Genomic DNA, 16,396 nt, shown 5'->3' with positions numbered 1-16,396 from the left:
CCACGGTGCCCTCAGCCACACGAGTGTCACACGCTGTCTGTGCCACCAAGAGTGACAATCATGGAGGCAGTGACACCTCCACTCTCCACCCCTCCTGCCATCCTCACCCTCAGAGCAGCCCTTCCCCCATTCCCTGGTGGCTCCAACCCTTCCTGCAGGAGCACAAACCCATCCCCAGGAGATGAGTTGTGCTTCTCCTCTCCCCGCTGCAGCTAATGAATGCAATTAGTGCAGATGGGTTTATTCTCATTAGGGAGCCGGGCCTGGCTGCGGCCTGCGTGCGGAGCAGCGCCTCGCCCACGCTCTCCATGGAAGCTCCTCACCTCCTCCTGCTCGGCAGATGCTGCTCCAGAGCCAAATCCTGGATGTGAGGATGGAGGGGAGAGAGTGTTGGAGCTGGAGGGGAGCCAGGGAGCCATGGAACAGCTGAGCTGCCTGGCAGGCCAGGACAGACTTGGCTCCTTCCTCCTCAGCAACAGCATTTTGCTTTGGAGCTGCTCTCAGGGACACAGAAAAGGATGGAGGGGCTGGGAGTTGAGCTTGGTGCTTGGAAAAATTGGAATATCAGCACAGATCCATGCTGGGCTCTGTTTTGGTGGTTTTATTTCAGAACCTATGGTGACACCTTGCTTGGAGCAGCCTCGGATAGTGGAAGGTGTCCCTGGGAATGACAGAGGGTGGGACTGGAAGAATTTTAAGGTCCCTTCCAACCCAAACCATTCCAGGATTCTGTGAGTCCATCATTCTTACTCTGGACCACCAAAACACCTCCTGATCACAGAATCAAACATACTCTGCTCCTGCCAAATTCCCCACATCCTGAATTTCCCCTCCAGTTTCACAGGACCTCAGGGGTGAGTGTTTGATTCTATGATCAGGAGACATTTTGGTAGGTGCAGAGTAAGAATCATGGAATCACAAAATCCTGGAATGGTTTGGGTTGGAAGGGGCCTTAAAAGCCATCCTGTTCTCCCCCCTGTCATTCACAGGGACACCTTCTGCTATCCCAGGCTGATCCAAGTAAGGTTCTGAAATAACGCCATAGGTTCTGACATAAAACCACCAGCACCCAGCGCAGCACAGATCTGTGCTCATATTCCAGTTTTTCCAAGCACCAAGATCAACTCCCAGCCCCTCCATCCTTTTCTGTGCCCATCAGAGCAGCTTCAAAGCAGATCCCAAGAATGAGCTGAGACTGAGCAGCCTCAAAATGTGTGGGCAAACACTCACCTCTGAGGGTCCTGTGAAACTGGAGGGAAAATTCGGGATGTGCAGAATTTGGTAGGAGCAGAGTTTGATTCTGTGATCAGGAGGTGTTTTGGTAGTCCAGAGTAAGAATGATGGAATCACAGAATCCTGGAATGGTTTGGGTTGGAAGGGACCTTAAAAATCATCCAGTCCCAGCCCCTGTCATTCACAGGGACACCTTCCACTGTCCCAAGGTGCTCCAAACCCCATCCAACCTGGCCTTGGGCACTTCCAGGGATCCAGGGGCAGCCACAGCTGCTCTGGGCACCCTGTGCCAGGGCCTCCCCACCCTCCCATTAAAGAATTTCTCCTTATATCTGAGCCTGAACCAACCCTCTTTTAGATTAAAACCCTTTTTCCTGTCTCTCCAGGCTCTATAAAAATCTGTCCTCCTTTAGAAGGTTCCTTCAGGACCTGCAAAGGGCTCTGAGGTTTCCCTGGAGCCTTCCCTTCTCCAGGTGAGCACCCCCAGCTCTCCCGGAGCAGTCTCCAACCCCTGGAGCAGCTCCATGGCCTCCTCTGGATTTGCTCCTGTGCTGAGTGCCAGGGCTGGGAGAAGATGGAAAGAGAAAGGAGAAGGATGGACAATGAAATTGGGAATTTCAGGTGTCTCTCAATTTCAAGGATCAATGTCCCACCCTGAATGAGTCTGCTCTCCCCTGACCTGCCCCATGCTGTGGGGCTGCTGAAACCCCAGGCCCAAAACTCCTGCTAAACCCTCCCTGACAGGGAGAACCCCTTGGGAACTGCATGCAACCACAACCAGGATGGGATCCCACCTCCCCAGGGAGCACAGAGCAGCATCTCCAAAGGCTTGAAACAAATCCAAAAGTTTATTTCCAACGAGTACACAGACCATGTGGGATGGGGATGCGCTACACCACGACTGGCTTTCACCTACAGCCACCCCCTCCCCAAAATCCTGCTGCTGGCAGGGTGACAACCCATGGGACAGAATTGCCACCAGCAACCTTTGCAGACAATAAAAGTCCTTTTTTTCAGTACTCCAGATATTTTTTTTTCTTTAAAAGCCTGGGGGTAGTGGAATGTCGTTTGAGGCCAGGCTGGAAATCCAGCATGGGGATGGAGGGATGGCTGGGATTTTTGTTGTGAGGAGGGGAAACAACCTTGGCAGGAGATCTCTGCTTGGCTAACAAAGGCAGATCTGGGTAAATAGAAATACTGGGGTGAAATACCTGGCAGCACACCAATGGCAACACTACAACCAACAGAAAAATCAAGCCCAGCAACGTAAAACACCTTCAATGAATAGTTTGCGTTAATTCAAAATCTCCCCCTCCCCGCTCCCCCATATTCATGCAGGTTTATTTTGTCCTCTAAGGTATTAAGAATTCGAGTTGTAAAATAGGCAAGTCGTTAAAAAAATTATTACAAACCACTTTTGTGACAATGTTTGAGAAAGGGTGGGGTGGGAGCCCCGGGTCAGACCGGCTGCACTTCACTCTCTGTGACAATAAATCAGATTAAGAAGAAAAGACAAAACTCAGGATGGGGTTTTTACATCTCTGCCTGGTAACACCAAGAGTGAAACCAGCTGCAGAGCAAACCACTTCATCCACCCTTCATCCAAAAGCTATGGGAGCTGTAGTAAAAAGATCAAAATTGGGGGAATTACAGGGGGCTGGGACCATCTAGGTTACTTGTGGCTTACAAACATTCCCAGGTGCCAAAAGTTTGGAGTCCAGTGTGAGAAGAACTGGCCTTCTCCATAGAAGAACTAGAAAAAGAGTATGAAAAGGTACAAAAACCAAAAAGCACTTTTTTTTACGGGCTAGAAAGAGTTACCAAAAGGTACCTAAAGACTTTTCCCCTCCCAGATCCACAGGGATTTTTAAAAGCTCTCACACCTGATTCAGAACTGCTTCAGCAGGGTCACCACAGACCCCTAAAAACCCCTTTGTGACCCCCAGCTCATTTTGTACATAAATCCCCACATTATGATTCCCAAAGTGATGGTTCCCAAAGGGATGATTCCCAAAGGGATGATTCCCAAAGTGATGGTTCCCAAAGTGATGGTGCCCAAAGGGATGGTTCCCAAAGGGATGGTTCCCAAAGGGATAATTCCCAAAGGGATGGTTCCCAAAGTTTCCCAAAGGACAGATGAGCAGGGGAAAGCCAGGAGGTGTTTAGCAGCAGAAAGGAGAGACAAGCCACATCCACAGAAGCATGGGCCCGAGGAGGAGCCCAGAAAGGTGGCGTGTGTCCCCCGAGAGCTGGGAGCAGATGAAGCAGACCTGGGAATCACTGCCCAGCCTGGCAGGAGCCCAGGCTGTGTGTAAACAGGGAATCAGGCACCTCTGGGAAGGGGCAGCCCCACAGCTCCCAGGGCTGCTCCCCTGGCCCTTCCCAACGTGGGGAGGGGACAGTGGGAATGGGAGGGGAGGTGGGGGCAGGAAGGGGCAGGAACATCCCAATGTAGGGCAGCATCCCATGGTGGGACAGCATCCCATGGAGGAGGAGCATCCCACCATGGAGCAGCATCCCATGGAGGAGAAGCATTCCATGGAGGACAAGCATCCCATGGAGGAGAAGCATCCCATGGTGGAGCAACATTCCATGGAGGAGCAACATTCCATGGAGGAGCAGCATCCCATGGTGGAGCAGCATTCCATGGAGGAGCAGCATCCCGCCATGAAGCAGAATCTCACCATGGAGTAGCATTTCATGGAGGAACAGAATCCCACCATGGAGAAGCAGTCCATGGAGGAGCAACATTCCATGGTGGAGCAGCATCCCATGGAGGAGCAGCATCCCACCATGGAGCAGAATCCCATTTTGGAGCAGCATTCCACTGTGGGGCTGTATCCCACCATGGAGGATGCGGCATCCCATTTTGGAGTAGCATTCCACCACGGAGCAGAATCCCACCATGGAGCAGCATTCCATGGAGAAGCAGCAGTCCATGGAGAAGCAGCAGTCCATGGAGGTGCAGCATCCCATTTTGGAGTAGCACTCCACCATGGGGCTGTATCCCACCAAGGAGCAGCATCCCACCACGGAGCAGAATCCCACCCTGAAGCAGCATCCCACCACTGAGCAGCATCCCAGCAACATTCCAGACCAGCCCCAAGGGAAGGAAGTGCTACCAGGAACTGGGAAAAGAGCAGGACCAAGCGAGGAGAGCAGAGGCACAGAGGTGTAGGAGAAAGGAAAGACCCGGAAAGAAGCGGTCGACTTTGATTTTCGGATTTCTGGCTCGCCCTGCACCCGGGCTGGCACCTGCCCTGTGGCAGGAGGCATTTCAGGCACGTCTAAGGCATCTCAGGAGCTCTCTTTGCTTTCAGAATCGCCTCTGTTCCCTCCCTACGGCTTCTTCCACCAGCACGTGGTGCCAAACGCTGGAAAAGAAAAGTCTGGAGCGGATGAACGGAATTAAACTCTCATGCACTACCACTGAATGTCATCACAGGGCTAGGAAGCACCAAGCACGACACAGGAACCACTTTTACTTGCAGAACCAAAGCTAACCATAGAGAGAATGGTAAAAAGTGGGGTTTGCTGGGGACACAGAGCTGCTGGTGTCCCCTGGACCCACCCCTGCTACGCTACGGCCAGAAATGAAAAAGCACAAGACCAAACATTGAGTAACAGCACAGCCACCTAACCTGTCTGCTATATATCTGACAACTTAAATCAAAAATATTAGCTTGGAAAGAAACCAACAATATCATTCCAAGAAGGTTATACACATCCTTAGCAGTTAACTTTGCTTAGCACAGCTCTGGTGCTTTAAATATGGAACAATCGAACAATTTTGTGAGCAGAAAAGTGACACAGATTTATTCTTTACATGGGTTTTTTTTTTTGTTTTTGTTTTTCTCTTTCTAGGCAACTCTACAGACTTCAGATCTTTTGCCTTGCAATGCAGATCATCTGATTCCCCCAAAGGTGGCCAGGTTCTTTAAACATGCACATCTCTGTAGCTTCCAGGCCGTGTTTTTTACTTATTTTTGTTTAAATTCTGCGGACCAGCAGGTCGTCCCCATTCCTAAAAACTCTACATCAGTGTTCAGGGTGGCCTGAGTGCCCGTCAGGCTCCTCCTGGGTTTACAGGATCACACAGAAGAACTTCTTCTCTCTAAAGGGGTTTTCTGAGGCCGGGACGGGGGTCAATAGAGGGTCCTCCTTGGCGTGGGCTTCACAGTACGCCATCAGGTCTGCTGCTGCTTTGGACACCTGCAAAAGGAGGAGCCCTGGGTTAGGGACAGGCTGTGCTGGGGACATCCCACCTGGAGAGGTGCCACCAGGCTGGCAGCACCCCTGGGCAGGGAGCCCTTTGGACACCTGCAAAAGGAGGAGCCCTGGGTTAGGGACAGGCTGTGTGACGGTGTTCACAGGGGAATCAGGTTGAGGGAAGAGACGAGGATCTGACTCCATGTTTCAGAAGGCTGATTTATTATTGTATGATATATATTACATTAAAACTATACTAAAAGAATAGAAGAAAGGATTTCATCAGAAGGCTGGCTAAGAATAGAAAAAGAAAGAATGATAACAAAAGCTCTGTCTCGGACTCTTTGTCTGAGCCAGCTGGGCTGTGATTGGCCATTAATTAGAAACAACCACATGAGCCAATCGAAGCTCCACCTGTTGCATCCCACAGCAGCAGATAATCAATGTTTACATTTTGTTCCTGAGGCCTCTCAGCTTCTCAGGAGGAAGAATCCTAAGGAAACGATTTTCCATAAAAGATGTCTGTGACATGGCTGTGCTGGGGACATCCCACCTGGAGAGGTGCCACCAGGCTGGCAGCATCCCAGGGCAGGGAATATCAGCTCTGAGATGGGAGCCTGACTGACAGTGCAGCAGCACGTCCCTGCTGGGGCTGATTCTGGGCTGGTTTTTCACCTCTGGGCTCTGAGCTGCTCTGTCAGCCTGAATTCCCATTCCCAGCTTTCCCAGCCTTCCCCCATTCCCATCCTTCACCTGACAAGGACTGACTTCAGCATCCCTGCTGGCTCTCCCACGCATCCCTTGGCAGGAACATCCACAGCAGCGTTTCCTGCCCTCACCCACCAGCCTCACTCTTTATTCCAGACATGGCAGCAGCTCCCGAGCCACCAGAGCTCATCCCAGCCCTGCAGCACTTCTCTCCCTGGATTTAAGCTCTTAGCAAGGAGCTGAGATGCCTTGGGGACAGTCACTCCTTCCCACCACCCCACAGGGCTCCAGGTGATGCTTCCAGCTGCCTCTCACCCCTGGCAGTGCCCAAGGTCAGGCTGGATGGGGCTTGGAGCAAGCTGGGATGGTGGAAGGTGTCCCTGGCAGGAGGTTGGAATAAAAAGGGCTTTAAGGTCTCCTCCAACCCAAGCCATTCCCAGATTCTACAATCCCATCTCCCACTGCCTCCTGGCGGGATCTGCACCCCCAGGGCCATGGCTGAAGGTTTATCTCACCTCTCCCCTTGTTTTTTGGCTGGAGAAGGGTTTGAGCAGCAGAGCACAGCCCTCTTTTGATTTCCCTCTTCTTTTGATTTCCTTAATCTGGGGCTCTCAACACTGATGACTGAATGGTCTACTTAAAGCAAGAGCATCCCCCACAAACACCACCTGGCTTCACCTCCCAGCTCCCTCCACGAGCTTTGGGCAGCAGCCACCACCTCCCAGCCTTCCCAGAGGCATCTCCCAAGAATCCCTTACCTTTATCCTGTCGATGTTGGCCTCCATCTTCAGCTGCTCCACCAGCTTGCGGGCCTGTGCTATGCTAGCAGTGTTGTTGCTAGCCATGGGCAGGCCAGGAGGGCTCTCAGGATGGGCTGTGGGCAGGAACACACCGGGATCAGCTGCTGGGCTGCTCCTGCCAGCTCCAAAATGGGGTTTTCATGGGATTTTAAAAAAATATATATATAAATATATCGATCATATTATATATGCCAGCTCCCAAAAGATGGGCTGGGGTTGCTTGTGTGGAGGGTTAGAGCCATGAAAATGAGGGGGTGAGGATGGCAGATGCCAACCCAGGGCAGGGACATGCTGCCACAGTGCTGTCCCCAGAGCTGGGTGGCACTGGGACTGTCCAGAGCCCAGCCTGCAGCAGCAGGAGCCCAGCTGAGCTGTGCTTTGCTGTTTGCTGTTCCACGCCAGCCTCTGACAGCAACAAAAACCAGGGAACAGGATTTCTGTGCCAGGCTCATTCCCTGCCCTTCCTCCAGCCCCTGCCGGTGCCCAGTGTGTGTCCAGTGTCCCCCGGCCTCCCTGCCTTTGTCCCTGCTGCCAGTTTGCACATTGAGATGCTAAACAGGATGCTGGAGTTTCCTGTTTCTGGAGATTTCTACCCCAGGCAGGCGGGGGATGCTCATTAAGGTCACTCCAGGCTGGATCCCGGATGTTTTTCCAGCACCTTCTACCAGCAGTGAGCTCTGGCAGAGGCAGCAGAATCCCAGCATCCAGCTCCTGCAGCAGCAAGGGCTTTCCAGCAGTGCTGAGGCTGACTGGGGCTGCCTGCCAGCTTCAAAATGAGTTTTTCATGAGATTTAAAAAATTATATATATACATTTTAAAAAATTATATATTATAATTATATATATATTATATATAATCTATGTAATCTATAATATAAATATAATCTATATCAGATAATAGATATTATATATTGGATAACTGATATTATATTAGACAATATAGATTACATAAATAACATAACATAATATAATATAATATAATATAATATAATATAATATAATATAATATAATATAAAATGTTATCTATTATAACATCATTATAACATTATTATATGTTATATAATAATAATATATAACATTATATGTTAGAATAAAGTTAGAATAATGTTAGAATATATAACATTATATATTATGTAGTTTATATTATATTATGTGGTTATATTATATATATTATAATAATGTCATATAACATTATTATAATATATAATGTTATCTATTATAACATTATAATTGTAATTATAATATAAATTACATCATATATAATATTATATATTGTGTAATTTATATTATATTCATGATATATTCTATTATATTCTATTAATGATATATATTCTATTATATTATATCGTATAATATCATCATATCATATCATATCATATCATATCATATCATATCATCATATCATATCATATTATATTTATTATATTATACATTTTTGTGGGTGAGGTTTTAGGGGATTTATATGGGATCCCACTCAAATCTGTGGGATTTCTAGAGGAATCGACCCGGCACTGGTGCCTGTGCTTGGAGGCAGGGCCAGCCAGGTTTGAGGATGAGGAGGGGAGCACAGGGAGGGGTTGTTTTTTACCAGAAGCTGATCTCTCCGCTGATCTGTGCCTCTAAGGGAAGCTCTGCTCCTCTTGGCCCTTCACTGCCCTTAAATAAAGAGAACAGAAAATGAAACTCAGCTCCGTGGGACGATCATTTCTGGCACTGGGGACCCCACAGACGCCGGCTGCCACATCCCCAGCTTCCCTCCGTGTGTCCCCCTGCCCTGTGCAGTGCAAGCCCAGCCCCCAGGGACACTTTTTGTTTGCATTCAGCGAGGCTTTCAGCACAGGAAGAGGTTTCAGTCATGGGCAAGCAGCCCGGGGCTGCTGGCAGCCCCGAGCAGGCTGGAGGGTGCACAGGGCTTGGGTTGAAGGTCTGGTGCACAGGAGGAGCATCCATCGCCTGGGGAGTGCTGCCAAAATCCAGCTCCTGGCTGGATCTGCTCCCCCAGGCCATGGCTGGAGGTTCAGCTCAGCCCCTGCATTGTTTCTCTCACCTCTCCCCTCGTTTTTGGTGGCTGGGGAAGGGTTTGAGCAGCAGAGCACAGCTCTCTTTCGATTTCCCTCTTCTTTCGATTTCCCTCTTCTTTCAATTTTCTTAATCTGGGGCTCAACACTGATGGCTGAATGGTTTACAAAGGATTCTGAAATGAATCTTTTGCTTCATGGGGCACCATTTGTGCTGGGGAAGCTTTTTGTCTTTCACAAACAGAGCGAGATTAGCAAGAGATGTTCCTTGGAATTTTATTACAACATCAGTGTCATTTTCTCAACATTAGATAGCTGAGACAATAGAGAAATAGCAAAAGCTCACATCTTGCCAGCAGCAGCCAAAGATTTCTTTGTTACGGAACATTTAAAAAATTTTCTAGCCAATAGCATATTGCTAAAGTTACAAACAATTGTTCTAACCAATCACTAGAGGTACACATACTTCACACAACACTTACTTATTTCTAAGTAAGAAATACTTCTTACTTAATAGAACTTACTTCTATTAACAATGCACAATACACCATTATTAAGCTTAAAACCTTCTACTATGTTACTAAATATATTTTTTCTACAGTCTTAAAGTCTATCTTAACCAAACCTAAAACTCAAACTATTGTTTCAGGTCCTTATTTACTATTAACTTTACTTACTATAACATTGTAACTTTTTCCTACCTTCACACTTTACAACTAATTCTAATTTCTCTATTCTTTCTATTTTTAAAACCTACCTTCCCAACTTTTTAAAGCTCTTCTTACCCTCACTATTTCCCACACCATGGAATGTGCCATGGTTCTGGCACAGCAGCAGCTTCAACCAAGACTGGCTTGGGTGCCACAGAGACTTTCCCAAGGCAGCAAATGTCACCCCTGGGAGGGTTCCAAAAGTGTGTGACTGTGGCACTTGGGGACACGGGTTAGTGGTGGGATTGGCAGTGATGAGGGCTCAATTTGAGAGGGCTTTTCCAACCTAAACAATTCCATGTTGTGCCCTTTCATACTGTGTCTTAAGCTGCACTAAGGGAAATTTAGGTCGGATATCAGGAAAAAGGTTTTTTACAGAAAGGGTGATAAAGTTCTGGAATATTCTGCCCAGGGAGGTGGTGCAGTCCCCATCCCTGGGTGTGTTTAACAAAGCCTGGATGTGGCACTGGGTGCCAGGGCTGAGCTGAGATGTTGGGGCTGGGTTGGACTTCCATGATCCTGAAGGCCTCTCCCAACCCAGTGATTCTATGAATTCTGTGGATTTTCTCAAATGACCTGGTCCAGTGGCAGAGAATCACTTCAGGGACTTCTGTTTAGGATCCATAGGAGCAGGGAGGGCAGCTGAGAGCATCTGTGTGGCTGTTACAGCCCTGATATTTTAAATAATTCTGTACATCCAACCCTGCTGCCACCCTCCTGCAAGGAAACCCTCCCTTGCTCTTACTACAGCCAGCCCTAGGGACACTAAAATGGGGAAAACAGCCCCAAAAATAAGGTGAGGGAAGGGTGGGACCCTCCTGAGAGGAGCACAGGCCTGTTGGGACAATGTTGGGGCGACTCAGAGGAGCCTCCCAGGAGCCACCACACCCTGGGCCACGCTCAGTCACTCTGCAGGTGCTTCAAGTAGAAATGAGAAGCATTTTGGGGCCAGTGATGGGTTTTGAGCATTTCCACCCCTGGGGAAACCTGGGGCGTTTCCTCCACCACAAATAACCAAAAAAGCAGCAGGTGACACTTCAAAATGAGCTGGTGAATGTCCCACTCTGGACAACAGCCCTGGTGGAGCTGCTCCAGCACTAAAGCAGCTCTTAAATCCCAGAGAGAGGAGATCCCACTGTGCCCTTGGGAAGGTGTGGAACCCCAAATTCCATGGGTTGTTTTGTATGGATTGGATTTATCATAGAGAGATGGGATGGGCTGGGTGGGAAGGGACTTTAAATCCCATCTCATCCCACCCCTGCCATGGCAGGGCCACCTCCCACTGTCCCAGGCTGCTCCAAGGCCTGTCCAGCCTGGCCGTGGGCCCTGCTCTGTGCCAGCCTCTCCCCACCCTCATATTCCACCCCAAAATCCCATCCAGCCCTGCCATTCCCTGTGTCCTGTCCCTCCATCCCTCATCCCAAGCCCCTCTCCAGCTTTTTGCACCCCTCTGAGCAATCCCAGCCCTTTCCACACACAATAAATAACCCAAGGCCCCTCTGCACTACAGACAAACATCAAAACAAGCCGGCAAGATCCCGAGCTGTAATTACAGTGCAGAGCCCAAAAGAGACACTATCCATGTCCTGGCCCTGTAAAACATCATTAGCATGAAAATAACGAGGAAGGGCTCATTAACCTGTGGGCTCCAAGGCAGGAATCCCATTATCCAGGCACACACGTGCCATTAAGTGAGGGAAATAAGGCACTGCCTGAATTCCCTTGGGAGGGCCATAAAACTCCTCTCATTGCAGGCAAAGCTCAGCACAACAGCAGTGGGTGGGTGTGAGAGCAGCCCTGTGATAAGGGGAAGACCAGGAAATGAAATATAAATAAATAAAAATAGAAATTTAAAAAAAATTTAATAATGAAAATGAGATCAGCACAACAGCAGAGGGTGTGAGAGCGGCCCTGTGGTAACGGGAGGACCAGGAAATGAAATATAAATAAATAAATAAAAATAAATTCTTTTTAAAAAATTTAAAATAAAAATAAGCTCAGCACAACAGCAGAGAGTGTGAGAGCAGCTCTGTGATAATGGGAAGATCAGGAAATTAAATAGAAATAAATAAAAATAAAAATTTAAAAAATTAAAAAATAAAAATAAAATTTAAAAAAAATTTAAAATGAAAATTAGTTCAGCACAACAGCAGAAGGTGTGAGAGGAGCCCTGTGATAATAGGAAGACCAGAAAATGAAGAAAAAAGAAAAAAAAATTAAATTAAAATTTAAAAAAATTTGAAAATAAAAATAAGCTCAGCACAACAGCAGAGGGTGTGAGAGCGGCCCTGTGGTAACGGGAGGACCAGGAAATGAAATATAAATAAATAAAAATGAAATTTAAAAATAAAAATAAAATTTAAATTTTTTAAAAATAAAAATAAGCTCAACACAACAGCAGAGGGTGTGAGAGCAGCCCTGTGATAATGGGAAGACCAGGAAATGAAATATAAATAAATAAAAATAAAATTAAAAAATTTAAAAATAAAAATAAAATTTAAATTTTTTAAAAATAAAAATAAGCTCAACACAACAGCAGAGGGTGTGAGAGCAGCCCTGTGATAATGGGAAGACCAGGAAATGAAATATAAATAAATAAAAATAATTTTTAAAAAAAAATTTAAAATAAAAATAAGCTCAGCACAACAGCAGAGGGTGTGAGAGCAGCTCTGTGATAATGGGAAGATCAGGAAATGAAATAGAAATAAATAAAAATAAAAATTAAATTAAATTAAAAGAAATTAAAAAATAAAAATAAAATTTAAAAAATTTAAAAATGAAAATTAGTTCAGCACAACAGCAGAGGGTGTGAGAGCAGCCCTGTGATAATGGGAAGATCAGGAAATGAAATAGAAATAAATAAAAATAAAAATAAAATTTTAAAAAATTTAAAAATAAAAATAAAAATTAAAATTTTTAAAATAATAGTAAGCTCAGCACAACAGCAGAGGGTGTGAGAGCAGCCCTGTGATAATGGGAAGACCAGGAAAGGAAATAAAAATAAATAAAATTTAATTTTTTAAAAACTTAAAAATAAAAATAAGCTCAGCACAATAGCAGGGGATGTGAAAGCAGCCCTGTGATAATGGGAAGACCAGGAAATAAAAATTAAAATAAACAAATAAATAAAATTAAAATGATCCTAAAACAGGATCCTTTTAAAGCAGGGGTGGGAGTGGGATGGGCTTTAAGGTCCCTTCCAACCAAAACCATTCTGGGATTCCATGAAAAATGCTGGCAATAAATGTCTGGACATGAAAATTTTGCTGCTGATCTTTGTTATTTGAAAAAGCTCCAAAAAAACCCACCTCATTTGTTGCTCTCTGCTGAATGAAGAGCTTTGGGTACATTTGAATGACATTTTTTTTCTATCACCAGCAGCACCCAGCCTGAACAGGCACCAAAAATTGGAATTTAGGTGAGCAAACAGCGAGGCACATCCCTGATCCCTGGTGCAGCTATGCCAGCTCTGCTCATTCCAGCTTTCCCAAAAACTTCACAAAGAATGCCCAAATACTGGAAAATTCAGGGCTGCCCAAATATCAGGGAATAAAGATGCCCAGATACTGATGGATAAGAAAATCCAAACAGAGGGAAATACAGATTGCCAGATATTTGGGAAATAAGGATGTCCAAATACTTGGGAACAAGGATATCCAAATTTTGAGGAATAAGAAGGATGCCCAGATACTGAGGGATAAGAAAATCCAAACAGAGAGAAATACTGATTGCCAGATATTTGGGAAATAAGGATGTCCAAATACTTGGGAACAAGGATATCCAAATTTTGAGGACTAAGAATGTTCAAATACTGAAAGATAAGGATGCCCGGATACTGAGGGATAAGAAAATCCAAACAGAGGGAAATACAGATTGCCAGATATTTGGGAAATAAGGATGTCCAAATACTTGGGAACAAGGATATCCAAATTTTGAGGAATAAGAATGTTCAAATACTGAAGGATAAGGATGCCCAGATACTGCAGAATAAGGATGTCCAAATACTGGAAAATAAAGATGCCCAAATTCTGAGGAATTAGGGTGCCCAAATCCTGGGGAATTCAGGGATATCTGAAGACTGAGGAATAAGGATGTCCAAATATCAGGGAATAAGGATGCCCAGATACTGAGGGATAAGAAAGCCCATACAGGGAGAAATACAGAAACTCAGATATTTAGGAAATAAGGATACTTATTTCCAAATACTTGGGAACAAAGATGTCCAGATTTTGAGGAATAAGAATGTTCAAATACTGAAGGATAAGGATGCCCAACTATCAGGGAATAAGAATACCCAGATACTGGAAAATAAAATGCCCAAATTCTAAGGAATAATGATGTCCAAATCCTGGGGAACATGGACACCCAAATCCTGGGAAATTCAGACATACCCAAATCCTGAGGAATAAGGATGCCCATATAAAGGAAAAAATTATTCCCAGATACTTGGAACAAAATGCCAAATTTGAGGAATAAGGATGTCCCAAATATCAGGAAATAAGGATGTCCAAATACTGGAAAATAAAGATGCCCAAATTCTGAGAATAAGGATGTCCAAATATCAGGAAATAAGGATGTTCAAATAGTGGAAAATAAAGATGCCCAAATACTGAGGAATAATGATATCCAAATACTAAGGAACATGGACACCCAAATCCTGGGGAATTCAGGGATATCCAAATCCTGAAGAATAAGGATGCCCATATAAAGGAAAAAATTATTCCCAGATACTTGGGGAAGAAAAATGCCCAAATACTGGAGAATAAGGATGTCCAAATATCAGGAAATAAGGATGTTCAAATAGTGGAAAATAAAGATGCCCAAATACTGAGGAATAATGATATCCAAATACTAAGGAACATGGACACCCAAATCCTGGGGAATTCAGACATACCCAAATCCTGAGGAATAAGGATGCCCATATAAAGGAAAAAATATTCCCAGATACTTGGGAACAAAATGCCCAAATCTGAGGAATAAGATGTCCAAATCTGGGAACATGTACACCCAGATCTGGGGAATTCAGGATACCAAATCCTGAGGAATAAGGATTCCATATAAAGGAAAAAATTATTCCCAGATACTTGGGGAACAAAAATGCCCAAATATGGAGAATAAGGATGTCCAAATATCAGGAAATAAGGATGTTCAAATAGTGGAAAATAAAATGCCCAAATCTGAGGAATAAGGGTGTCCAAATCCTGGGGAACATGTACACCCAGATCCTGGGGAATTCAGGGATATCCAAATCCTGAAGAATAAGGATGCCCATATAAAGGAAAAAATTATTCCCAGATACTTGGGGAACAAAAATGCCCAAATACTGGAGAATAAGGATGTCCAAATACCAGGGAATAAGAATGCCCAGGTACTGGAAAATAAAATGCCCAAATTCTGAGGAATAAGGATGTCCAAATACTGGAAAATAAAGATGCCCAAATTCTGAGGAATAAGGGTGTCCAAATCCTGGGGAACATGTACACCCAGATCCTGGGGAATTCAGGGATATCCAAAGACTGAGGAATAAGGTTTCGCATATAAAGGAAAAAAATATTCCCAGATACTTGGGGAACAAAAATACCCAAATTCTGAGGAATAAGGATGTCCAAATACCAGGGAATAAGAATGCCCAGGTACTGGAAAATAAAATGCCCAAATTCTGAGGAATAAGGATGTCCAAATTTTGGGGAATGAGGATGCCCAAATACCAGGGAATAACGATGTCCAAATCCTGAGGAATCTCCACCAAAATCTTCACCTCTTATCTGCAAATGTGGAGCAACAAATGTGGACGTGGAGCAGCTCGATGTGCTGAGATTGGGATTTAAAGTGCTCTGAGCTAAAAGCCACCATTGCTCTGCGCCAACCAGCCCTCCTCCATCCCACCCTCCTGGATTCCTGGAAGCATTTCCACACCAAATGGCACATCCAACCCAAAGCAGGCACTGCAAAAGGAGCATTTCTGGATGCTGAGCGCTCCTGCTAAGCTGCCATGCCATCCCTCCCTCCCAGCCCGGGCTCCTGTGGGGCTCTGGCACCCCAGAGCTGCCAGCTCTGCTTGCAGGAGTAATTAAGCTTCATTTGCCAGCTCCTCGTCAGCAGCAGCTGCTGCCTGCTCTGCACAGAGCTCGCAGGCTGTGGAGCACAGAGGATCCTGGATTTGGGTGCCTGGTGCTGGATCCATCCCCAGCTCCAGCTCCAAACCCATGGCATCGGAGCTGAACCACCTCCAGGAGTTTTTTCTCCTCTTTTAGTTGGGTTTTAGCTCAAGGTGTGCGTGGGTGGAGATTGGAATTCTCCTAAATGGCATTTTCCCATCCCTGGAAGTGTCCAAGGCCAGGCTGGATGGAATTTGAAGCAACCTGAGATAGCAGAAAGTGTCCCTGCCCATAGCAGGGCATGGAAAAAGATGAGCTTGAAGATCCCTTCCAACCCAAACCATTCCATCATTTATGGTGGAATAACCTTTTCCAACCTGGATGATTCCATGCTTCAATTTTCCAGATTTTTTTTCACCTCCCCAGCAAGGTTTTTCTCTGCTTTCCATCTCTCCCCTCTGAACCAAAAGGAAAAGCAGGAATGAAACAGAAAGTGCTGACGCTGGCCAGGCTGAAACCTCTCCCTTCCCTCACCACAAAGACTGAAAGCAGCATCACCCACCCCAAAAACAGCTCCTTTTTGGGGTGAAAGCAGCAGCCTCCCTGCTCTGTGGCCACAA

At 45.7% G+C, this 16,396-nt stretch overlaps 1 protein-coding gene across 2 annotated transcripts in view; it reads right to left on the bottom strand.

Moving 5' to 3' along the window:
• Positions 1-2,062: 2,062 nt before the first annotated feature.
• Positions 2,063-16,396, bottom strand: part of GNG2 (G protein subunit gamma 2) — a 33,796-nt gene continuing 19,462 nt past the window's right edge. The window contains exons 2-4 of one of the 2 annotated variants that reach the window (XM_064715986.1): positions 8,539-8,601; positions 6,909-7,024; positions 2,063-5,445 (exon numbers count right to left, since the gene is read on the bottom strand). In XM_064715986.1, coding sequence (XP_064572056.1) covers positions 5,317-5,445; positions 6,909-6,995 — 216 coding nt within the window. In that variant the 5' untranslated portion in view covers positions 6,996-7,024; positions 8,539-8,601 and the 3' untranslated portion in view covers positions 2,063-5,316. Of the gene's footprint in view, positions 5,446-6,908; positions 7,025-8,538; positions 8,607-16,396 lie in introns of both variants that reach the window. The other variant, XM_064715985.1, reaches the window with a different exon arrangement.

Source organism: Zonotrichia leucophrys, chromosome 5 (genome assembly GCF_028769735.1).
Source record: "Zonotrichia leucophrys gambelii isolate GWCS_2022_RI chromosome 5, RI_Zleu_2.0, whole genome shotgun sequence".
Taxonomy (NCBI): Eukaryota; Metazoa; Chordata; class Aves; order Passeriformes; family Passerellidae; genus Zonotrichia; species Zonotrichia leucophrys.
The sequence above is the reverse complement of the archived record's forward strand: the minus strand, read 5'-3'. Positions and strand labels throughout refer to the sequence as shown.